This window comes from Ctenocephalides felis, unplaced genomic scaffold (assembly GCF_003426905.1).
Source record: "Ctenocephalides felis isolate EL2017-DRISC unplaced genomic scaffold, ASM342690v1 CF-g0.4_SCAFFOLD_01886, whole genome shotgun sequence".
Lineage (NCBI taxonomy): Eukaryota > Metazoa > Arthropoda > Insecta > Siphonaptera > Pulicidae > Ctenocephalides > Ctenocephalides felis.
The window spans coordinates 91,213,533-91,240,450 of record NW_020538040.1 but is presented as its reverse complement, the minus strand read 5'-3'; the positions used below and the strand labels follow the sequence as shown (position 1 = coordinate 91,240,450).

Below are 26,918 nucleotides of genomic sequence, written 5' to 3'. Positions count from 1 at the left end.
AGAGCGTGTTCAATGTACAAGTTCAAAGTATAGAAAAAAAATTGAACGAACAGAATCAAATGAAACTAATACAGTAAATAGATTATAATATCTAGTATTTAAATAAAAAATTTCAGCTGCCCTTCCCGTTAGTTGTTTTTGTGATTTTTATTGATGCATGTGGAATATAGTGTTTTACTATTACCATTGCTATTACTATCACTATCACTATTTATATAGTATTATTATCATTTACAAAGATGAAAGTACGTGAATATGCAATTACTAATTCATTATTAAATTCATTAGCATTTATCCGATTTATTTTTTACAGAATTTGAATTAAATCTAAAAATTTCAATGCCAGCTGCAATACCACGATTACTTCAAATTGCTCTAGTTGCTGGAGCAATAATTTGCTTATGGCTAGGACAAGTACAAGCAAAACGTAAGTAAATTAGCAATATTTTAATTGGAAGTCAATATGACATGATATATATTTGAGATATAGTATTGGGAATCACGTTGATTTTCAATAAAAATTTAATTATAGATATCGACGTGCATACATACATATATACATACACATACATATATATATATATATATATATATATATATATAATTATATATAATAGATTATTGAGAAGAGGGTTTCGTAATTTTTTAAAAAAAAAAATTTCTTTATTTATTTACTGTCGACGTTTCGAAACTAGGTACGTTCCATATTCAGGCCATCTGTCAAGAAACATGTTCTTGATAAAATTTAAACAAACAATATATTTAAAAAAAACTAGAAAATGGTGGATTTTTTTATATAGAATGAATAAAATTGTGGAAGAAATAACATTACAGAAATTTGACTATCAAAATGAAAGTAACAAAAATAAATGAGTGGATTATATAACAAAATATTAGAAATGTTGGAAAATTAGACAGTTTTTTTTTTAAAAAAAAAAAGGGTTTGAAAAACAGAATTAATTACCTATATGATTGATTATACACTAACACTTTTTACTAAAAACGATTTTATCAAAAAATGTGAGTTTTTTTTCCTTGATAAATATGTTTTTATGGTCCATACGTTTCAGCTATAGTTCTAACCTTCATTCTGTAGAAACTAAAAGTAAAATTTACAAAACGAAAAGAATTGAAATTGAAAAATTATGAAAAGTAGAAAATACTTACAATTTGCTAATCTTAGAGTTAAAAACAGCAAATTTAATAATACACTACGCTATGTTAATTAAACATCAAACTTGTAATTATAGCAATGTTTCAGAATTTTACTAATGTCAAATTATCACAAAGAAATAAGTATGCAATATATGTGCTATTAGTAAACTAGTTGGAGACATAATAGAGGATTTAAAAACTAGTTGGTTTGGTTTTAGCCTTGAGGCAAGTTACATGAACTTCCCGATATGTGTAAATAATCGACTTAATCAAAAGAAAAAAGTGTAAATAATATACTTCATCAAACCTACTTTAAAAAAAACGATAATAATTTTAGCAAAGTTTGACGCATTTTTAAAATTAAACTACTTGTCGTAAGACCGTAATATTACAGTAAGTTCTGTAAGACCATGATGTATATCGCCAAAAAAAGTTTCATAAAAATTGGCTTAATTTTTTTTTCAACAGTTAATTACAAGAAAACGGCTCGGTAGATTTTCACCTAAAACTAATCAGTATCATTCCCAACTAATATCTTTCGAAAGGTTTTTGATTTTTTAAAATCTGTTCGGTAGGATGAGCTTAAATGTGGTCGAAAAGTTTAACACTTTTTTTCAACAGTTAATTACAAGAAAGCGGCTCGGTAGATTTTCACCTAAAATTAATCAGTACCATTCCCAACTAATATCTTTCGAACAGTTTTTGATTTTTTAAAATCGGTTCGGTAGGATGAGCTTAAATGTGGACGAAAAGTTTAACACTTTTTTCAACAGTTAATTACAAGGAAACGGCTCGGTAGATTTTCACCTAAAATTAATCAGCACCATTCTCAACTTATATCTTTCGAACAGTTTTTGATTTTTTAAAATCGGTTCGGTAGGATGAGCTTAAATGTGGACGAAAAGTTTAACACTTTTTTTCAACAGTTAATTACAAGAAAACGGCTCGGTAGATTTTTACCTAAAATTAATCAGTACCATTCCCAACTAATATCTTTCGAACAGTTTTTGATTTTTTAAAATCGGTTCGGTAGGATAGCTTAAATGTGGACAAAAAGTTTAGCACTTTTTTTCAAATTGCAAAGAAACGGCTCGCACAAAACTGACAAACGATAATCCTCACCGAAATACAACAAATGGCTTTTAAATTTCTAAAATCGGTTCAGGCGTTTTTGAGAAAACGTCGATCAAAAGTCTAATTCTGACAAATGCCAAAAAAACGATACCAATTTTTGCGAACTTTGACGAATTTTTAAAGCTGAACCAGTTGTCGTAGGGCCGTGATATTTTAGTATGATCTAGAAGACTATGGTATCTACCGTCAAAAAAATAATCATGAAAATCGTCGAATTTTTTTTTTTAAAACTTTATTACAAGAAAACGGCCCGGCCGATCTCTACCAAAAACTAATCAGCACGATTCCCAACCAATATCTTTCGAACGGTTTTTGAATTTTCGAAATCGATTTAGAATTGCGGGCTAAAACGTAGACGAAAAATTTTGCACTTTTCTGCGATTTATAAAGAAACGGCTTGGCCGATCGTCGCACAAAATTAACAAACAATAGTCCTCATCGAGATACATCGAGTGGCTTTTAAATTTTTGAAATCGGTCCAGCCGTTTTCGAGAAAACGTCGATTTACGGCAAAAAATCTGTTCACATACACGCACACACACACATACACACACACACACACACACACACACATACTTTTTCCAAAGTTAGTCTCATTCGATTCAGAATGGCTTGAAACGTCGAGGAAACATAAAATTAGCAATTCGGATTTTTTGATGAAAACATAAACTTCTCCTTCGGGAAGTTAAAAATTATTAAGATTTTAACATGCGTGGAACTAATTGTGATTTTTTTGCACATTTTTTATTGTGTTGTAAGCAATTTGTAAATACATGTTAAAATCTTGATAAAAATATTATTTAAATCTTCTTTTCATTATGTCTCCGAGATAGCATATATATTGGACACCTATTTCTTTCTGATGATTTGATGTTAGTGTATTAGGTAATTTTTTACATTTCGCATATATGGCATGTCCCCTTCTTTGAAATATTGAAACTCTTGAGTGTATCTATGTACTTGCAGCTTGAGGTCATCTTAAGGTATTTTCTATTATAATTTTTGGTAAATATACAATTTGGCTTTTAATGAGTGTTGGGTGTAAATAAAATAAAAATTGTGCAAGACTTTTACGGTCAATTCTAGACTTCTCTCCTTAAAATTATATGAAAGTGGCGAATGGTAATACTGAATTGAGCGCTCGGACTATAAGTATATAATATACAATTGTTCACACAATTCCTTTATCCCAAGTGCATGCTATTCTCTTCATTTCGCGGGATTATGTTACTTAATAAATTGAAAAGGTTTAAATGAAACTAATATTTAAATTTACTCATACTTTTACCATATTTATCGTCAATTAGGTTTGTTTAAAAAAATACATTAAATTATTATACATAAAGTAGAAATTTATATTTTTACCAAAAAATCTTAATTGCTAATTTTGGATTATTGACGTTTCAAGGGATTCTAAGTGGTTTGACAATAGCTACATAGATTTTGAAAATTCAAAGTTATTTGATGAAACTTTATAAGGAGACTAGTTTTGCGCGGCCATCGGTCAAACCGTTCTTTTATAGTTAACAGAAATCTTACAAAATTTTTCCTTTACGTTTTCGCAAAATATCTGAACTCATTTTGAAAAGTTAAAACCCTTCGGAAAGTATCAGTTGGTAATCGTAGCGTTTAGGTTTTGGTAAAGATTTGTCGAGCCGTTTCTTTGCAATGTCTGGTGGCAGAGTTTCTTAAAATATCTTAAAATATTATACGCCTGCAAAATGCGCTTTCATCTCTAAAATTTTAAATTCTATTGTGGCTATTTTAAAGTTGCTAAATTTCAAATCTTATTGACTCAGCTATTTAGTGATTTATTGATCTTTTATATAGTATTATCTCTAAAAAAAAGTTGACATATTTTGGATAAACAGTGATTACTTTTTCATAAATATTGATAATAAAAAACAATGAACGAGTGAAGTGGATCCAACTTTTGACCGGTACTGTATATATATACATTATCTTAAATTTGTATGAGTAACGATCTCGAGTTCCTAATATAAAATGATGAAAAATGCAATCTAAAAACAATTCAGCTTACTTGGTTTAAGGTACCTACTTACCTTATTTTACATTAATTTGTAAATGAATATTAATAAGCTTTTCTAAATTTGATTTTCCTGACATAATGCAATTTTTATAGTCTCTCATTTTATGACCGCGTTTTCTCTCCAAAGCGTATTCGGAAATTAGATGATAGAAATGAACTTAAGCATAGATTCTTAATTCTTTTAATCTTTTATTATTTTATTCTATTAATCTATATAACTGAGAATTAAATATGTTAAAGTTTACTAAAACTTATTAACTTCCCGTAGGGCAAGTTATAGTAATCGCAAAAAAATCGAAAATGAAAATTTTTATATATCTTTACGTTTCAAAACCTTCTGAACATTTTGGCATACCTTAGAAAAAATGGATGTATGTGTGTGTGTATATGTGTGTGCGTGTGTGTATGTATGTGCGGATAACAATTTTCGTCGACTATTTCGGTAACATGGATGAAGCGATTTGAATAATTCAAAAAACATTCGATTCGTATTGATAAGGAGACGTGCTGATTAGTTTTTGGCGAAGGCAGGTCTAGCCGTTCCGGAGATACGGGACAAAAAGTGCCAAAAACGGTAACTCAGTTTTTAAGAGAACGGATCGTCCATAATTCAAAAAACATTTTATTTTTATTAACTGAGTGAAGAACTGTTCAAATTTTTGGAAAGGTAGGTGCAACGACTTCAGAGATATGGAAGAAAAAGTAAAAAAAATGAGCCATTTGGCGGTCAAAAATAAACATTAGGCCTATGCACATCAAATAATTAGATATTTTATAGAGGTTTTAACAATAAGTATAAATTTTATTTACATTCCTATGGGTTCCGTACCAATGTTTATGCGTTAGACGGCGTCTTTATGCAGTTAAAGCAGTACGATTGCTTTGAAAAAAAGTTCAGAATTTCCAAAATATTTTAAAATAAATGATTTAAGATAGAATGATTTAAGATGATATAATATGGTTCGAAATTCTATTAAAAGTTTCAAATCATTGATCAACTTTTATTGATTATTATTGATTATTTTTAACTACTCGAATTTTGAATTGCGGTTCGGGAAGTTAAAGCAATTTGCCTTAAGGCACGATGCCTTAATTGCCTTAAGACTAGACTCAGCTAGTTTATTATGCTATTATGCGGGGAAAATGTTTGACTTTCCTGTATTATGATATTGAAGAAAATGCTTGTGTGACACAGGTGTGTAAATTGTACTGAATCCTGATATTATTTAAGAAAACTTCACAGGCTTATTAAAAATCTAACATTAATTATAATTATGTTTAAATGGAAATAATTTGAAATTTAAAATTAATCGTTTCTCAGGCGGTTGCATTGCGTTCGGCCACTCGTGTTTCGGTGGACATGGAAAACGCTCCGACCAAGAGGTCTTCTCACCCTATGAAACTCCTGAAACAACCGCACTTGTTAATCAGAGGTCACCCACAGGTACTGAATTAACAAATTTAATTATTTTGATTGTCTTGCATTACGTACCTATGTTGAAAAAATACAATTAAGAACTCATTATATTATTAGTCGAGGTCTAGAAATATGCAGTTACTTTTCTAAATTAAGACTACTATACGTTTTTACGGTGTATTCTTACGGTGTATATATGTATTCTTTGTGAATTGGTTTTTATACTGACATTACTAACAATTGTAGAGTATAAAACCAATCATGCAGAATGCATTTTTAATTTGTTATATTGTTAAACGATTATTATATGGAATTATAGCATAACATTTTAAACAAAATTTATTTTGATCGTTATTTATATGATAGAACTGCATATTTTATTTATAGAAAGTTCAACTGATCAGTTTCCTTCTCTAATTGCAATTCAATTTATTATTCCTTAATTGTTTCTGAATTTAGACTCCAAATTGTAGAAATTAATTTTACTATAATGTTTACTTTAAAAGAGGAAATTCGAAATATTTACATAAATGATCTTAATAATATGAATTTTAAAATTCATGTTATAATTTATTACTTTATTTTCAAAGGCCTTTTCATGCCTATCACAATTGGTAAATTGGTAAATATCTATTTAAAGGTTTCTAAATGTCAATCAATTCAATTACATAGACGCGTTTATTTTGAACTAATTGTAAGTATATGTAGAATTCTATACTTTTTGCTCTCGTTCTCTTCATTATAGTACAATAATAGTGATAAATTTTATTTATATTTTATTATTTTATTTTATTATTCTTATTATATATTTTTCAGGATATAATACACAACTGCAACCTTCGGATGTTGATGATGAAGCGATCCGTTCAAATTTGGAACATATTATTGTAAAATGGGTATTTATTTAGATTTTTATCAGAAAATTAATAATAAAACATTAATACAAATAATATTAATATAATAAATTTACATTTATATGCAATATAAATTCAATTTTTGATATTCAACTTGTATGCGCCAAAATGTTTCACAGTTTTATATTTTTTATTCCATATTTTTTCAATTCTTTCTACATCACAGATAGTATGCATTTTTATTGATAAAACTAGCTGACCCGACAGACTTCGTCCTGTCGAAAAAATCTACCAAATCTGATAACAATAATGCTCTGTTGATCTTTTAAGGTTCTGTCTGAAGCCTCAAAAGATTTTGTATGTGCCATCGTGCATTCATCCCAAACAATCAATTGATATTGCTGCAAAACCTTAGCCATTGCAGAATTCTTCAAAATGTTGTAAGGTGGAGTTTCATTGCTTTGCATATTTAAGGGCAATTTTAGTGCTGAATGGGCTGTTCGATCACCTTCGAGTAAAAGTGCTGCGAATCCCGATGAAGCGAGTGCAAGTGCAATTTTGTTTTGTGAGCGAATTGTTTCTAATATTAATAAAATCAAAAAAGTTTTTCCTGTAGCATCAGGCGCATCTAAGAAGTGAATCCCCTCAGTTCCATCATTTGTTACTTTCATAAGAATATCAAAAACATACCTCTGTTGTTCATTCAACAGCGGAATAATTTGTTTCGATTAATTCTTTCAAATTGTTGAGATCATACAGTTTTTCTAGATGAAACTCTTGGTTAAAAGCATCATGCATTGGACTATTGGGCACGGCCAGGCCTAAGTGAATTAATACTTTGTTTGACATCATCAAGCACATGTCTTCAATTGAAATCAATGCTTCGTTGTAAATTTCTTAACTGATTTGCATATTTGGATTTCTCATTCTATTCCGTATTTGACACAAAATATCATCACACATATAATCTTTGTACTTGATCCACAAATCAATTGGGTTTGATGGAAAGCCTGTGGATATGATTATAGAAAACAATGTTCGTGTTTGATGAGCGTATAAAGAGCTGAGAGTTTGATCCCAATGAGCGTCATTTTGTAGAAATTGTAAACGTTGAGGGGCTTCTCTGTAGGATCCACTCAATTCACCATCAACAGTTCGTAAATGTTGAAATGATGTTTGGCCACGTACATTGACTAATAGCAGTCGTAAATAAAAACATTCACCATGGCTTAGATGTACTGAATAATTTCGATCAATCGCACAAAAAAAGCACACTCAGTAGAGTATAACAGAAAATGCAAGAAAATCACCACCGGCAAGAGCGGCAAATGGACATTGACAGTGATTGTTTTAATCTTATATGACTTGAAGTCAAATTCTTTAAAGACATACCAATTTTATCGCCTGCCGAAAGTAAAACAAATGAAATAATATCAAGAAGCCGACTACGATTATTCGTATTAGTTAGAAAAGGGCTTATATATATCCCGACGATTGTTCGATTTTCTCTCGCCGTAAGAACCATCCTTAGACATAAACAAACATTTTAAAAAAAGAATTGGCCAAATTGGTCCAGGCGTTGTTGAGTTATGCGCTTACCAACACATTTTGCCATCCATTTTTATATATAAGATTAAAGTAACTTAAAAAATCCATTAAAAGTGCAGAAATTGATTTACTTAAGATTTTTATTATTAATATATTAATTACATAATCATCCAAACTTTGCATAAAACTAATTAAGACAATTAGCATTACGAATTGATATCTATTGATAATTTTTATATTTTTTGAATTAGTCTTAAAAAAATTTAAAAAAATGAAAGTATGATTCTATTTAATAACTCCAATCAAGAGATTAAGAAGTCTACGAAAGATAGATAGATTAAATGTTGAATTAATTAAGTTTATAATGATTTTGCGATGGTTTTGTTTTTTTTATTTTTATAATAATACTGTTCGCACATTTTTATCCATAACTAAATACATTTTTCAGTTGCAGCGCTATCGGCTGATGCAGCTAGGCGAACCAATGAAACCGAGCGATGGCACTGTGGATTAGGAGACAATATTTGACAAACACTCTTTATATTGACGTGATACATTCAAAACTCAATATCACTTCAAATCCATGTTATATTTGTATCTATATTGGTCTTCTCAAGGATGTGACATATATATAAATATATGTAAATTAATAATCACCACACTAATAAATGTTCTATAACTAATCTTGCTTTTAATTACAGTAACACAACCATTTCAATTTTACTTCAGCAAAACATAAAAATTCATTTCTTACTGAACAGGTCGATTTTTTTTTAACTTTCGTAGAGAAAATGTTTGCATATCTTTACATTTTGAAGGTTTCTGAACATTTTGGCATACGTCAGACAAAATGTTTTCGGGGGCTTGAATCAACTGATTTTAACAATCGATCTCTATTATTAGGGAGATGTGCTGATTAGTTTTTGGCAGAGGCAGGTTCAGCCGTTTTGGAGATACGGAGCTAAGAGAGCAGAAAATAGAAATCGAGTTTCGAAGAGAACGGAACATCCGAATTGAATGATCTGAAAACATTTAATTCGTATTGATAGCGAGAATAGTTATTAGTTTTTGGCAGGGCAGGTTCAGCCGTTTTGGAGATACGCAGCTAAATGTACAAAAAATGGCAGTTTTTGAAAGAACTAAGCATCCGATTTTAGTGATTCAAAACTTTATGCTTGTATTGTCGAAACGATTTCTTTTGGAAAAAAATATTTTTTTTAAATTTGTAAAAAAAAATTCAAAATCGAATCGAAAATAATTAAGACTTTAATTCTAATTCTAGCTAAAGTTCTAAAGTTCACTTATATATTATAAATATTAGACAATGTCCTTCATTTTAAATTCGATTGATTAAGTTTTATTTACTTTTCTGTAAACATATATATGTTACAGTATTTATAATTATCTATTTGAAAACATTTAATATTTCTCAAATATTTTATTACCGTGCGGGTAGTTCTAGCAATTTGCCTTAAGGCACGATGCCATACACCACTAGTTATTATTATTATTTGAACAAAGATCAGAACTTAAGGGTCTTATTAACTGTTCTGATCATTTAACTTAACTACCTACGTTGGTTTCATAGATGGAAATCCAAAAATTTCTTATGTATTTTATTTTTACAATTTCTGTAATAATGATGAATTTTTTATTTATGCGGAATTGGGGTATTTTCACTTGAAAACATATTGCAATTTATATATGTTTATAAGTAAAAATCAATGTCACTACTGCTTGACATCAGACTGCCGGGTATCTTATCTGGGTTCTGTAAAGTCCCATAGCTAAAACTACTAATCCCATCCTGAGCCTGTTTTGGGACTTAGATATAACACTAATTTAACAACAAAATTACTTCATAAAGATTTTATTTATGTATTTTGTTACCAAACACACAACTTGAATATTTAACTCATTGTAGACGAAAGGCGGAGTCAGACTCCTAAAATTTAAGGATTTTCTAATTGTATTGGCAATATATGTCCTATACATAATTTTGAATTAGGTATTACAGTTTGGGAAAAAAATCCATTCAAAAATCCGTGAGGCCCGGGCATAAGGCGGCTCAATTTGGGGGGCGGCAAATTTTTGTCAAAATTTCAAAATTTTAAACCCGAAAATTTGTCACTGCAATTTATTTTATGAATTGATCCTGCTTTAGATAATTTTCTATGAAATAGGATGTTATTCGTTTTCTAATCAAACTTTTTCAATGGCGCCTCATTAATTGATGTATCATTAAAATAAAAAGTATCAAATTGATAAGCTTTTTCGGGAGAAATATTGAAGCTCTGTTCATTTCTTGCAACTTTGTTAAGGTAAATCTCACATACAAAACGCTTTAAAACGGTTTAAAATGATTTCTTATTTTAGTTCGGAAATTAACATAATATATTAATTGTTATTTTATGATAATTTAATTATTTCGTTGTTCGTATATACGAGGGTCATGTAAAAAGTAAAGTTCCTACATTTTTTTCAGGGTTGAGACATTTTTTATTGCAATAAATGTGTATACCATCGGAAAGCTTGTATTCCAAACTATTTTTCTACATAGTCGCCAGATCTTTCAACGCATTTTTTTCTGAGGAGTTTTCCACTTCTGAAAACCCGCTTCGAAAAACTCCGCCGCCACGCCCTTGCTCGGTCTTCTTCTCCGGCGATTTTGAATGGCTTTTTTGAGTTTTGTTAGTGTCTCGCAGTACTTGTCCGAATTTATAGTGGACCCTTTAAGCATTAACTCGGTAAGCAAGACACATTTTCGGGCCCAAAACTCGATGGCCTCCCGCTCCTTTGCTCGTCGTGAACGTCGGTGCGTCCTTCGGAGAACTCTCTGCACGATTTGAGGACGTGCTGGACGTTGATGCAAGTTTTGCCATAAACTTCTTCCAACTGTCTATGAATTTCAGTAGGTGTAAGCTTCTTCGCGTTTAAAACTCGAATGACTGAACGAATTTCACACCTGGCGGTGACGGCGATTGCGCGCTCCATCGCGGATGGCTGTTAGATTGGCACTAAGCTTTGCAGTGATCTTCCAGGTAGTTGGAATGGAGTGGCAAGGATCAACAATGAAAATGGTGTTGCCGGATTTCCCCTAGTATCTCGCGCGGCGAGTGTACAGCGTTCGGAACCTTATTTTTTACATGCCCTTCGTATTTTTTTCATCTATAAGATATAAGTAAACCTAAACTAAAATATCTGCCAATTTTGTGTGCTAATGTTCAATGTTCATTTTTGATCACCAATTGGCATTCCCTTCACGGGTAAGTCATAGTAATTCGAAAAACGAAACGTAAATGTAATTGTTTATAAATATTTACGTTTCAAAACCTTCTGAACATTTTGGCATACCTTAGGAAAAATAAATGTATGATTATGTATTTGCGGTTACATATTTTTGTTGACGTTTTTGAGACGAATCAACCGATTGAATGATTCAATTGTCGGGAAGATGTGCTGATTAGTTTTTGGTAAAGCAGTTTTACTCATTTCGGAATAAGGGGCAAAATAACAAAAAATAGATATTCAATTTTTTAGAGGCTCATTTTCGATCCGATTGAAAAATTCAAAACATTTTACTTGTGCGACGAAATGAAGAATTGACTAAATTCTTGCGATGGCAGAATCAGCGTTTTTGGTGATTCAAAAATTGCCATTTGATGGTCAAAAATGATCAATGTAGATTTCACATCAAATTATCAGATTTTTTACAAAAATTTTAATAATCAGTATAAATTTTGTTTTCATTTTTAACATCTCGCGGAGTAAGTTATAGTAGTCGCAAAAAAAGGAAAATATTTTTTTTGCATATCTTTACGTTTCAAAGGTTATTAAACATGTATGCCTTAGAAACATGGATGTTTGTTTGTGTGCGTGTATTTGAATGTAAGTTATATGTATGTATACAATTAGGACGAATACTAATTTTCGTCCACGATTTTGAGAGCACGGATCAACCGATTTGCATGATTCAAGAAGCATTCGATTCCTACTGATAGGGAGACGTGCTGATTAGTTTTTGTCAAAGTCAGGAACAGCCATTTCAAAGATGGGCAAAAAATGCCAAAAATAGAAATTCGATTTTTGAGCGAACGGAGTGTCCGATATGAATGATTCAAAAAATATTTTACTCATATTGACGAAATGAAGAATTAGCCAATTTTTGGGAAGGCAGGTTCAGCGGTTGTGAAGATCCAGAAAAAAGTTATGAAAAAAACACTTGGTGGTAAAAAATGATCATTAAACATACGAACATCAAATTATCAGATACTTTATAAGAATATTAATAATAAGTACAAATGTTGCTAACATTGCTTTGCAAAAAAACTCTAAATTTTCAAACAAACTGCTCCTTCGGGAAGTTTGTAATAAGTCAGCCCTAGTAGATAATTTCTAATAATGAAATAATGAAATATGGATGGATCAACAGTCGGCTTACGTTCTACAAAAATACTACATAAGGAAAAGATTCAGGTTGTAGCGGTATGATTTCTATTTGGACTTTTTGCTTCGTATTTTTGAAACGGCTAGATCAGCCTTAGCGAAAACCTAATCAGAACGTCTTCATATCAATCGGAATCGAACATACATACATACATACACACATACACATTTTGAAGTGTACCAAAATGTTCAGAGGGCCTTGAAACGTGAAGGTAAAAAAAAACATTTTCGATTCTTTCGCAATTACTATAACTTACCCAACGCAAAGTTAAAAATTATATCTAAATAATTTGAAATAAATTTTTTAATTAAAAAAGTAAAATTTTGTCTATTAAAGAGGACGTCTGAACGGATAGAGCCTATGGCGGCTGAAAGCTTAATCTGTCACTGACGAAACCGAATACATTCACATGGTAAATTTTCTAAACGCGCGGTCAAATAATCCAAACTTTAATTATCATAAGTAAACCACTTGTCACAGGCCTTAATATAGTTTAGTACGTTCATTTAGAGCAGAAACTCTATCGCCATGCAAAGTTTCATTAAAATTGCAAAAAAAATTGACAATCTATTACGAAAAAGAAACGACTTGACCGATCTTCGCCAAAAACCATATATTTCCAAATGATATCAATCAAATAGTTATAAAAATATAAAATAATTACAAATATATAAGTTATATAAGTTAAATATAAAGTTATAAAGACAAGAATCTAGAATTCACTTCATTATAGGCATCTTGATGGATTCTAGCAGATTCACTACTTTAGTACAAACTATTTTCAGAAAACTCACGATTTTATAAAAATTTTATAAAAATTTTCACTTTTTTTTTCAATTTGCGCGGCCGCGAAGTCTTTAAACATTCATAACTCTGTCAATTTTTGTGTGAAAGAAAAATAATAAAAAACAATAAATAATTTCGATTTTTAAAAAAAATGGAAAAAAAAAGTTTTTATAAAATCTTGAGTTTTCTGAAAATAGTTTGTGCTAAAGTAGTGAATCTGCTAGAATCCATCAAGATGCCTATAATGAAGTGAATTCTAGATGGAATATGAATTACTTTAATTCTGGTGGAAATGGCGCTCATTAAACCATTTGATTTAAGAGAAAAAAACTTCATATATGCTTCTTATTTGCATGATAGCTCACTCACTTTACACGCAAAAATTTGTAACAGCACTCATTTTAAAGCTTATGATGAGCACTATAAAACCCAATTTCACCGAAATGCATAAAATGTAAAACTTCGACACTAGATGGCTCTAAATACAACAATTAAATCTTGAACGAAATAAAAAACGACTTTGCTCTTTCAAATCTTGCTTAATATTTTTCTTAAAACACTTTATGTAATACCGATTTATTAAGATTTTTATTGACATTATTTTGTTCATTACATGATTTTCGTTAAAATGTATATTTTAGGAGATATTTGCAAAAAACGAAGAGAAACGCCAAAAATATATGAATCTTTAGTGGCCAGTAACTTGAAAAGTATTAGGTTTTTTGAAAAACTATAAAAGACATTTTTTTCTTATAATTAGTTCTTCTATCGATTTCCAACGTTATTTTGAAAAAATGTAATTACTCAATTAAGAAGGGGTGTCATCCCCCCGGAGGGTGATGGCGCAACCCGAATTGTTTTCACTTTTGAACTTGAGGGTAAGATGAACCTAATTCCAAAATTTCATTCAATTCGGAGCACAGTAAAAAAATTCAGACCTAAAACGCTCCGTTTACTGCACTATCGTGTTCCATCAGGGCAACGCCAGGCCACACACTTCTATAGTGACTCGTCAGAAACTCCAGGAGCTTGGTTGGGAAGTTTTGATGCATCAATCCACCATACAGTCCGGACCTCGCACCAAGCGATTACCATCTTTTTTTTGCATTGCAAAACTTTTTTAGTGATAAGAAATTGGCATCAAGGGAAGAGTGTGAAAATCAATTGCTGGAGTTTTTCGCTAATAAGGACCAAGACTTTTATGAGAGAGGCATAATGAAGCTACCATTAAAATGGCAACAAATTATAGAACAAAATGGTGCATATTTGACCTAAATCGGACAATGCAAAACATGTTAAATAAAGTCTTGAAGTTCACGTAAAAATAATGGATTTCTTTTTCCCCAACCCAATATTATTATTTGGCATATTCATGTTATTATTATAATAAAGAAAAATAATAAAAAACAATAAATAATTTCGATTTTTAAAAAAAATGGAAAAAAAAGTTTTTATAAATTCTTGAGTTTTCTGAAAATAGTTTGTGCTAAAGTAGTGAATCTGCTAGAATCCATCAAGATGCCTATAATGAAGTGAATTCTAGATGGAATATGAATTACTTTAATTCTGGTGGAAATGGCGCTCATTAAACCATTTGATTTAAAAGAAAAAAACTTCATATATGCTTCTTATTTGCATGATAGCTCACTCACTTTACACGCAAAAATTTGTAACAGCACTCATTTTAAAGCTTATGATGAGCACTATAAAACCCAATTTCACCGAAATGCATAAAATGTAAAACTTCGACACTAGATGGCTCTAAATACAACAATTAAATTGAACGAAATAAAAAACGACTTTGCTCTTTCAAATCTTGCTTAATATTTTTCTTAAAACACTTTATGTAATACCGATTTATTAAGATTTTTATTGACATTATTTTGTTCATTACATGATTTTCGTTAAAATGTATATTTTAGGAGATATTTGCAAAAAACGAAGAGAAACGCCAAAAATATATGAATCTTTAGTGGCCAGTAACTTGAAAAGTATTAGGTTTTTTGAAAAACTATAAAAGACATTTTTTTCTTATAATTAGTTCTTCTATCGATTTCCAACGTTATTTTGAAAAAATGTAATTACTCAATTAAGAAGGGGTGTCATCCCCCCCGGAGGGTGATGGCGCAACCCGAATTGTTTTCACTTTTGAACTTGAGGGTAAGATGAACCTAATTCCAAAATTTCATTCAATTCGGAGCACAGTAAAAAAATTCAGACCTAAAACGCTCCGTTTACTGCACTATCGTGTTCCATTAGGGCAACGCCAGGCCACACACTTCTATAGTGACTCGTCAGAAACTCCAGGAGCTTGGTTGGGAAGTTTTGATGCATCAATCCACCATACAGTCCGGACCTCGCACCAAGCGATTACCATCTTTTTCTTGCATTGCAAAACTTTTTTAGTGATAAGAAATTGGCATCAAGGGAAGAGTGTGAAAATCAATTGCTGGAGTTTTTCGCTAATAAGGACCAAGACTTTCATGAGAGAGGCATAATGAAGCTACGATTAAAATGGCAACAAATTATAGAACAAAATGGTGCATATTTGACCTAAATCGGACAATGCAAAACATGTTAAATAAAGTCTTGAAGTTCACGTAAAAATAATGGATTTCTTTTTTCCCAACCCAATATTATTATTTGGCATATTCATGTTATTATTATATTCTTATAAAAATGATACGATTGCATTGCAAAATTCATAACCACTTATTAATTTTGTTTTCCATTACAAATTTTGCCCCATTAATTTGAATGCATTATGAGCGCGGGGCTGCCGAGCGATAAGTGACAACAGCGCCTGAGCGCCCGACCCTTTTCCTAGCTCTCTGAACTTAAAAATCGATATTATCGACTCTCCTTTTATCTATGTTATCGACATTTGTATGATTCTTCACTTCATTTGCATTTACAAACATAAAGTCTATCAAAGATCAATGCTCGATAGTTAAGTTTCAACTCATATTATTATTTATCTATGTTTCAACTTCAACAATCGAGCACGATGCGAGCATGGCATCGAGCCATAAATAAATAAACATCGAGCCACTGTGCACTGAGCTCTTTATGTTTACTTATCTATGGTGCCACTCTTCTTTTATCCATGACTTCGACTTTGGTTTCAATTTTCCACAAATAGTTTCTCATGTTGGTATTTGCGACTGAAACACAATGTAACGTCAAAACAAAATATTTTGGCCTAAGCAGGAACTCAAATAATATATATTGCTTTGCCGATAATGTTTTATTGGCAAAGTTGATTTTCTGGCATTTCAGCTTTTAAAACGCAAGTAGATATAAGTTTTATAAAATAAGTACACAGTTTTTAATATTTGTCCATACCACTAAAATTTTTAACATGACATTTGGAAGCAGTAGAATGGCACAAAAACGCAGGTTTGTATAAGATTAAATTAATGTATTCGAAACTTATTTCTTTTATTTTATCCATAAGTTCATGAATGTTCTAGGGCAGCTGCAGAGGCGGCCGCTTTTCCACAAGGGATTCGTTGTCAGAAATGCTTGGAATATGGACATTGGAGTTATCAATGCACAGGAAAACGCAAATATTTACATAGGGATTCTAGAACTCAACTTCTTCGTAAAAAAATTCGTGATATGGAGAATAAAAATCAGATAAACAAGTAACATTCTCATTTTTTCACAATATAGAGTATCAAGAGGCTGTGATTGCTAATGTTTTGAACTATTTGTAATTAGGATCATAATATTTTATATTTGAAATCTGAATTGCTTGAATAATATTAGTTAAGCTAATGTTTTGTAAATCTAATTAACATAACGATTTACAAATTTGTAAAGTTTACTTGTTCAAATAATGCAAGCTAACATAACAATTTACAAATTCATAGCAATTTACAACTTTTAATTTAATAAGTTTTTCAGATTACCAGCTGAAGTAGATGAAAAAGTGCAGAGTGGAGAAAATGATTCAAAGCAATTGAAAAAAAAGGTAAATTCCAAGATTAAATCTAAATTGAAATCAAATGGAGATGATGACAGTAGCACCTCAAGTTCAAATAGTTCAGATAACAGCAGCTCTGACAGTGATTCCGATAGTAATGATAGTGATAGCTCTAGCACTAGCTCTTCCTCCACCTCTAGCTCTAGCTCTAGTGGTTCAAGCACTAACTCTTCAAGCAGCAGTTCAAGCTGATTTTATTTATTATTTATTTTATAAATCAAAATCATTTTTTATACTTGAACATAGTATTAATCATTTATCACAATACTTAAGGCAAAATTATGGTTATTGTAATTGAAATTGAGATAAATCCTATATCCAATTTTTTTAATTCAAGATAATAAATTTCTAGTTAATAAAAAGCGGAGAAAATACAAGTTTTAAATTACCATTATTACAATTTTATTTCATATCTTACTATTTTTGTCCAATAAATGAGTATCTCATTATGCAAGAAAATGTTTATATGTGCATGCGTGGGACACAAAATTAGAGTGTCTTGTACATGTTAAATAAAAATGAAAATTAACTTTAGAAGCGTAATTTAAAATAAAAATCATGGGTTTTGGGCATGTGCCTAGCATACTTGGACCTTAATCCATTCTTTGTATGTGTGTTGTTTTTCCTGGTTTGAATTTGATAACACAGTGCAGTGTTGAAACATACTTAATAAATAATTAATTAATAATTGCTTTTTATTTCGACTATTTGGCTGCAAATACACATTCGAAGAATTTGTTCCAATGTCAAGCAAAAAAATCTATAGTATAAAAGAAGAGTATAATATATATATATATATATATATATATAGCGTCGAAGTACGCTTAAGTATAATATTTGTAGCATTTATATAAATGCTATCCTCAAATTTAACCCTTTGCACCCGACTGACCCCTTTTGGGGACAACAGATCAGGGATGAGCAACTTGCGGCACGCAGCCTTCATGCGATAATTTATTCTTTTTTTGTTGCATTAATTTATGGAATATTTACTTGTTCAATTTAGTATTTTTATATTCTAATGTTTATTACGATATATCATAGATAAAAGCAGAGCATATATCAAGTTTTGTAAATTTAAGTACGGCCCGCCATAAATTTAAATAATTAAATGCAGTTTATGAGTTAAGTACGGCCCGCCATAAATTTAAATAATTAAATGCAGTTTATGAGTTAAGTACGGCCCGCCATAAATTTAAATAATTAAATGCAGTTTATGAGTTAAAGGTTACTATCTATGGTTACTAAATATTAGAATAAATCTATGCAGTGATAAAACAGTGTTCTCTTTTTGAAAATGCACTATTATAAATTTACAGTATTTCAGTATTAAGTATTTTTTTACACTTTTTTTTATTGCATAATTCTTTTTTTTCTAAATACTGTAAAACAACCGAGCAATTCGTAAAGCACAATTTTAGAAAGTATTGCAAATGTATATTCTTCAATGTTCACAAATTCATTGCATAACATAACAATAATATCAAGTTTACAGGAAGAAACGAGGTACGTTTTCGTCAGAATGCGGCACAGAGTAGCTAGAAGATTGTTTCTGAATCAGTACCAGGCGGAAAGGGTTAAATGTTACTGACAATTAAGAAATATAATTATAATATTAGTACTAGGCAGTTACTAGGTGTTAGTTATTATTTTATTTTTTGTGAAATCAGATCTAACGGTAAAAATTTGTACTACTTATGTCTGTCATATTAATAAATTCAATTGAACCTGCAAAGCTATTCAAGGGTATGAATTTTATATGGATAATAAATAAAATTAAGTTACTTTTAAACTAATTGATGATTATATTAAATATTAAGATCGGTTTAATATAATATGTATAATTATTTTCGTTTGTTATCACGGGAAAGTTTGTAATTTGGTAGCACTGCGTGTTTGCTTGAAAGCATAGATCATATAGAGTAGACCATTTTTGTCTGTCAAGTAAGTGTAGTTCGGCATGTTTCGGTGTGATTTTGTATGATTATCTGTGAAAAATATTTGTTTTCATTTAACTGATTATATTTTATTATAGAAATATGTGAAATTCACTTGCAAAAGGGCAAATTTTTGGTTAAAATTATGCTATCAGTTATTAAAAGTGACATGTGTATTTCGATCCTCGTAAAAGTAATAGATAAAATTGTGTGACAACAAAGTTAGCAGAATGATTCAAACTGAAATCAATTTTTGAAAAATAAATATGAATCGTGTATTTTTGAGCAATTATTATTTGATAAACGAAAAGGTTTCTTAATTCAGTTGGATTTTAATTCCACGACATAATTGTATATGTATTTCGGGCATGCATTTAACATGTGCCGAATTTAAGCTGAATTGAAAAACTGTCACTCTTTTCTTCAAAACTGATTAAAAACAAATGATACTGCTGTCTATATTAAAATGTCTCGCGATATATCGTCGAAATGTAATATTGAAGCAAATAATTCGAAATCAAATGCTGTTAACAAATCAATCAGATCACTATTAACTGATAAAGAGAGTAGCAATGGGTCTCAGGTGAGCAAAACAACATTTTATTTATAAGACGCATTATTTTTTAATTTTTATTATATACATATCATTTTGATATTAAAGTCATAAAACCTTATAGTATTACAATAATGCATACAACATAGATTGTATTGTAAATTGATTATAATTTTTTTTTTTTCAAAGCATCAGACTTCTTTATTGAATGTATTATTGTTTTGTTTCAATTCTTTCAGACAAATGATCAGCCCAGTTTATTATTGTCACGAATTAAGAATTCAACTAATAAAGTTGTTTTGCAAGATGCATCAACAGGGAAAAGTGCAACAGTGCATTTAAAGACAATAGCTAAATCTAGTGGTGACAAAACACTTTCACACGTACAACAAGTTCAGTATGTTCAAGGAATAAAATCTTCAAATGTTTCATCACAGATTAAACCTCAAATAGTTTATATTAAAAGTAATAATTTAACATCAAATACGGTGTTGCGACCCTCTTCTTCTGTTCCGAGTTTGATTAGTAGCGTTATAAAGCCTATTAACAAGGTATCTGTAATAAAAGCCAAACCCAGCAATATAAGTCAGGTTGTTAAAAATCCCATTATAATAACTTCAGCAGCAAGTCATGTAAATACATCTCTGAATAACTATGATACAAAAGCTTCAAATGAGAATATAGAACATATTAAGACATCGTCTCCAACAAATGTTGCTATTTTAAATCGTCAGAAACTTGTTGTAGGTTCTCATGTTAACAGTTTAGCAAAAGTGCAAAATTCTGTTGTTGGATTGTCCAACACAAAATCTCAAATGCTAAATAAAGGACCAATTTTCAATTTTAAAATAGCAGATGGTAAATTCAATCAAAGTGGTATTTCTTTGTCATCGAATAATTCTAACAATGAATCAAAAGTTTTAAATTTACCACCTTTACAGCCAATTCAGAAAGATAGAAATTCTTTAATAACCAAAGGTTATAATTGTGCAAAAATAGAAAACGATACATCAGCAAAAGCAGCTGATGGGAGTATATTTAACAATTTAAATAGCAGTTCACACGGCTTAACAAGTATATTAAAAAAACATCTCGGTTCTAACAATAAACAAATAGAAATGACAACAGAAAAAAGTTTAGATAATTTAAAAAAGCTAACTTGTTCTATTAATAAGGTAAACGATGTAATTAAAATTCCAAAACCTGACGATGCCAAACAAAGTAAAATTGAAAAAAATTCTAATGCTATCAATGAGGAGATTATAAATGATACTAAACAAGTTGCAATGCCTCAATTAAAAGCCCAGCCACGTGTGAAGAAACAGCAACTTCAAGTTAAAGAGGATAGAGAAGAAGAACTGTGCATAGAAGTTTTGAAGACAAAGCAACGCAGAGAATCAAAGCGTAAAAATAAACCTATAATGAAAAAAAATACTAATGAAACTCTTGATGATCCAATCAAAAACTTGTTATGGAAAGATGGCATAGGTACATTAGATGATACAAATTTACATTTCCGAAAAAATGAATTTGGAATATACGATCTACTGAGTGAAATGGAATATGATGCTTTAACTACAGGAAGGAAAGATTCTAAATACTATACCCCTTTAGCTAAACGAACAGAAATACAAGTTGTAAAACAATCAACATCTTCTGAAGATTTATATGAATGTTATACTTGTGCTAGTACTGGTCCTGCAATTGAATTTATAAGTCCAGAATTTTGTAGCACTGTTTGTGCAGATATTTATAGGGATCATAGGGGTCAAATGAGTAAAGATGATGATTCTTTAAATCACCAGAAACGTAACCAAATAGTAATATCAGACGATAGCGATACTGAGTACGAAGAAAGAAATTCTCGATATTCATGGATGCCTACTTCTACCAGGGGATTTTCTTGGTCTAAATATATGAATTTCAAGAAGACGAAACCTGCTCCTATCAAATTATTTAAGGAACCATTTCCTTATCATGCTAATGGTTTTAAAATTGGCATGAAGTTAGAAGGAATAGATCCAAAGCATGAATCATTTATATGTGTAATGAGTGTAGTGGATATCAAAGGCTATAGAATTTGTTTGCATTTTGATTCATATTCAACAAAATTTGATTTTTGGGTTAACGCTGACTCTAATAATATTTTTCCACCTGGATGGTGTGAGAAAAATAATCTTGTTCTGCAAGTACCTAAGCATTATACATTGGAAACTTTCAATTGGCAAACATATTTAAGAAAATGCAGATCAGTTCCAGCTCCAAAAACACTTTTTCCTCATCTTGCTTTTGAGGTAAATAATAATACACAATTGTGATATACTTTTATAAAATAGGTATATTCAGAATAAATCATTGCTAAATATTTTTTGCACTCTGCAATGTAAGCATCAGTATCTTTGCAAATTGCACAAGCATTATCACAGCTAATAAATTTTATCAAACTTCTAAATAAATATTATCATAATATTCAATTTTTTTTTCATTGTCCTATTCCTTCCAATGCTCAAATATTCATCGGTTAGTTTATATTGAATATTATGTAGATTTTTTATAATACTGTTGGTTATAATTAAAAAAAATATCAATTATCAATTTTTTATATCTAAAGAGCTTTAATAATAATAATATAGGAATTAATATTTTATCTGTTGTTATTTACTATTTTAAACAATATGTGTTATTTTTTACTTTGCAGACAGTGTGCCCTTTAGGTTTTCGTATCGGAATGAAATTGGAAGCTTTGGACAGAAAAAATTCAAAGGAAATGTGTGTAGCTAGTATTACTAATGTGTTAGTAACTCAAAGATTTTTAGTACATTTTGATGGGCGAAATGAAATGTATGATTATTGGGCAGATGCTGCAAGCCCATATGTACATCCAGTGGGATGGTGTCAAGAACATAAGGAAAAACTGTTGCCACCTCCCAGTTAGTAGCAATCATATATAATAATTTATAATTAAAACTTTTTATATTAAAATATTATTTATAAACTAGTGTTAGTAAGTTTATTCAATATAATTCTAAATAATGTATTACTCCATTGTTGGAAAAATGTTATTTAATTGAGTTTTGAATATGCTAAAAATTGGAAATATTACTCACTTAAGACTATATTGTTAGATATAATTCAAAATCCTTTTGAAAATTGATCAATTGATTATTGGATTAATGTATTATTATATAAATCATTATATGTATATGTTAATGTAAACAACTTATATTTTCATATATATTATTATTGTTTATATATCATTTAGCTGCTTTTATGCATTTGGTTTATTATTCATTACTTCCTATACAGTTGAGTTACGTGAATTAAATGTCACTAAAATATATCTTGAATATTTTAACAGATTGCACTGATATTGATCCTTTTGATTGGACTGCATATTTGAATGAAACAAAGTCAATTGCTGTACCATCCCGTGCATTTAAAGCAAGGCCAATGTCTTCTTTTCAAGTTGGAATGAAATTAGAAGCGGTTGACCCTAAAGTTCCTTATATTATACGAGTTGCTACGGTTGCAGAAGTTAAAGAAAATTCAATTAAAGTTTCATTTGACGGATGGCCGCCTCGATATTCAATTTGGGTTGATACTGACAGTACAGATATACATCCTGTGGGATGGTGCACTAAAACAGGACATCCTTTGGAGCCGCCATTGAGTAAGTTATAATATTAATTTTAATAACTTTTTTGCTTATGAGATCATTTTTGAATATATTATTACATTTCACTCTGTCTCTTTTAGTCTTTTAAATTTAAAATAAGATATAATGCTTCATTTATAATGTTTTTTTTGTATCATAAATATTATTAGAGGCATAAAACTATTAAAATCTAAACCTTATTCCAACATTTATGAGGTAAATGGCAATTAATATTAACCAGTTAACTGAACTGTGTGCACAATTTTGCGTCATCAAAACTGAGTTAAATGTTGTTCTAAGCTAAAATGTTATCTTGTAAATACTTATTTTACATTAGCTTCAAAATATTCTAAATATTTTGAAATTTGAGAATATGTTTTATTTCTTTCTATTCAAAAATGACAATCTAAATGGCCAATGATCAAAGATTTATATGCATGATGGGTATACTCGGCAATACATAACATTCTGATTATTTAAATATTTTTTCATTCTTTTGAATGTTTTTATATGATATTTATTTGGAAATTACAGTGCCAGATGATGTTCAGATATCTTTATCAGTTGGTTGTGGAGTGCCCGGCTGCAATGGTCAAGGAAATATTAACATTCCGCACCAATCAAAGCATTCATCGATTAGTTTATGTCCATTTGCACCAAAAAATTTGTATTTACATCTTGAAAAAGGATGGGATAGATTGTCTTCCTCTGATCATGAAGAAGCACAACTTAGTGCTTCTGTTTTATTAAAAACTAATTTCAAAAGGTTAGTAATGAATTTCAGTTAAATCTTTTGTATTTATATCAATTTTATTCGTTTTATAGATATGTGACTTGACACTATGAAAATTTGATAATTTATTTATTTTAAATCAACATTTTAATAAAAGTTAAATTTTTAATTATATTATTTGTTGGAAGGTGAATTTAATTTTACATAAATGAAATTTATTATGTAGGAGAAACAATAGTGAAACTTGTTACGGTAATGGAACAAAACGACCTAGAACTACCAGCTCAGAAAGCAGCAATAATGATAGTACAAATGCTGACGATTCCAGTGTTATTTCAATTAGATCAGAGACTTGTAATGATGATTCAAATACTTGTGACAGCTCCAATGCTGTGATGACAGTTAATAATCCTGAACTGAAGCGAGTGCCAAACATGATAAACAAGGTTGAAGTAAAACCAAAAATTCATACATCAGTATTCAAACCCAATATGCTTGCAGCGTGCTCTGAAATTGATAACGATCTTTGGATAAAATATACAAAACCTTTGAGTTATGTCATAAGAAAATCATACAAAGATTTAGATCCAAGGTTATGGAGTAGTACAGATGTCGCTAAATTTGTTAGAAATATTCCAAATTGTTCTAGTTACGCAAAAATATTTGAGGAACAACAAATTGATGGTGAATGTTTTGTTATGTTAACGACAAAGGACCTTATTTCGTACTGTAATTTACGTGTTGGACCTGCTATTAAAATATATAATAGTATTATGATATTAAGACAACAGATGTCAATGTAGCTTTTTGATATTAATTTCTGTACATAATTCATAAATTATATCTTAAATTTTTATGATCATATATTCCATTTTTAACATTTAATGATTTATTTTGACAATTCTCTTGGAGATTGACTTTTGCCTTAGAAATAATATAAGTTCTAGAACTTATAAGTTTATTACAATATTGCAATTAGATTAATTGGAAGCTATGCTATGATCATCTTCAGCATGATTTGAGAAATATGTTTATGAAATTATGTTTATAAAACAAATTTATGAAATTTAAATATTCCTAAATTTTTTTGCTTAGTTAAGTACAAATGCACTTACATAAATGATGTTGATAATTATAAAACTGCATATATTACAGCTTATATTCTAAAATATTATTATATATTCAAAATATTAAAATATAAGTGAATAAGTTTTTCTATGCAAGTTGTTTTGTCTAAAACAAAAAATCAGCCTATTGAAAATGCTTTTCTAAAAACATGAAGTGCTTTTATTTATAATTAAGATTTTTTTATTTCAAATAATTTGAGGCTGCAATAATTGTCAGTGCAATGCCATGCTGATCAAGTACTTCTAAGATTGCAAATGAAAGATCAAATATGTGCAATTTTAGAAAAACTATAATATTGACTACAAGAAGCTAAAGTCTTACCAAAGAGATCAACAACTCAAAAAATTAGGTAAAACATCTAGAATTGTTAGTTTTTCACTAAATAAGTAATGCTACGCCTTGAATTATGGAATTTTATTTATTAAACATTCACAAATTATGTGTAATGTGATAACTTGATATTTGATATGACTTATGATCTTACATTACAAACAGAAACTTTTGACTTCAATTTTGAAGAACTTGATATTTTATGAAAAAGTCTACTTCAAAAATGATGGTATTACTTATAGGATTTTGTACATTATGAATTATGTAACTATTGTCAATTTTTTTTTAAATTTTATTTTCATTCTGCAATCTATAAAAATAAATTACATTTAGCAGAGAATGCTGACAAGTTGTTTACAATTAATTGTCACTATTGTCATAAATGAGGGTGTATTTGTACACAATTTGTGCAAATATTTATTGTAAGCACTTCTTAAATATGTGCAGTATAAATTTTATTTGCATGTTTATCATGAATTGAAATCGAATTTTATATCTTATTACAATAATTATTATATGATAATATTAGTCCTGGAATCAGTTATCAAACATGGTATAAAATAGTATCAAAACATATTCATTACAATAAATAGAATGATAAGAATTTTCCGATCAACTTACAGAATTATTATGGATTACTAATTATTTTTTTAGTGTACATTATTTTGCCATTTCAATAAAAAAAAAATCCTTTTGAATAAAATTTATTCATATTTTTAAATTATGTGTATTAAAGTGTATAAAATGCTATAAACAAATACTTGACTCAATTTTTACATATTGCAAAATATGGAATACTGAATTACCTTCTCATTTAATATTGTGGTGAAATAAAACACTAAATTTAATAGTTTTTTGGAAGAGTTGCATTGAAATCATTGGAAAAAGTTGTGTTATAAAATCTCGAATAAAAACACATATGGCATGTATGATGAGATGCAGATAATATATAATTTATAATTTTGAATTATATATATATATATATATATATATATATATATATTTATATATATATAATATAATATGTATGTGTGTATTGTATTATGTATATATTTATTATTTGGCATTATATATATATATATATATATATATATATATATATATATATATATTCAATAGATAAGTCCTGGATTTTTTCAATATATTGATTGTTCCTTTTCCGAAAAGTAAATCCAATAATAAAAAACAATGTGTTTTTTGAAG

At 29.5% G+C, this 26,918-nt stretch overlaps 3 protein-coding genes across 3 annotated transcripts; all 3 read left to right on the top strand.

The window, feature by feature from the left end:
• Positions 1-303: 303 nt before the first annotated feature.
• On the top strand, positions 304-8,812 carry LOC113378749 (neuropeptide CCHamide-2-like). Its single transcript, XM_026619329.1, has 4 exons — positions 304-427; positions 5,661-5,783; positions 6,573-6,652; positions 8,607-8,812. The coding sequence occupies exons 1-4, from the start codon at positions 340-342 to the stop codon at positions 8,670-8,672; spliced, it is 357 nt and encodes a 118-aa protein (XP_026475114.1). The 5' UTR covers positions 304-339; the 3' UTR covers positions 8,673-8,812.
• A 7,706-nt stretch (positions 8,813-16,518) lies between these two features.
• Positions 16,519-17,742, top strand: LOC113378058 (zinc finger CCHC domain-containing protein 10-like). Its single transcript, XM_026618570.1, has 3 exons — positions 16,519-16,790; positions 16,865-17,038; positions 17,301-17,742. The coding sequence occupies exons 1-3, from the start codon at positions 16,753-16,755 to the stop codon at positions 17,569-17,571; spliced, it is 483 nt and encodes a 160-aa protein (XP_026474355.1). The 5' UTR covers positions 16,519-16,752; the 3' UTR covers positions 17,572-17,742.
• Positions 17,743-19,661: 1,919 nt separating this feature from the next.
• Positions 19,662-25,060, top strand: LOC113375520 (lethal(3)malignant brain tumor-like protein 3). Its single transcript, XM_026615451.1, has 6 exons — positions 19,662-19,899; positions 20,109-22,163; positions 22,568-22,799; positions 23,228-23,539; positions 24,059-24,290; positions 24,484-25,060. The coding sequence occupies exons 1-6, from the start codon at positions 19,783-19,785 to the stop codon at positions 25,058-25,060; spliced, it is 3,525 nt and encodes a 1,174-aa protein (XP_026471236.1). The 5' UTR covers positions 19,662-19,782.
• Positions 25,061-26,918: the final 1,858 nt, after the last annotated feature.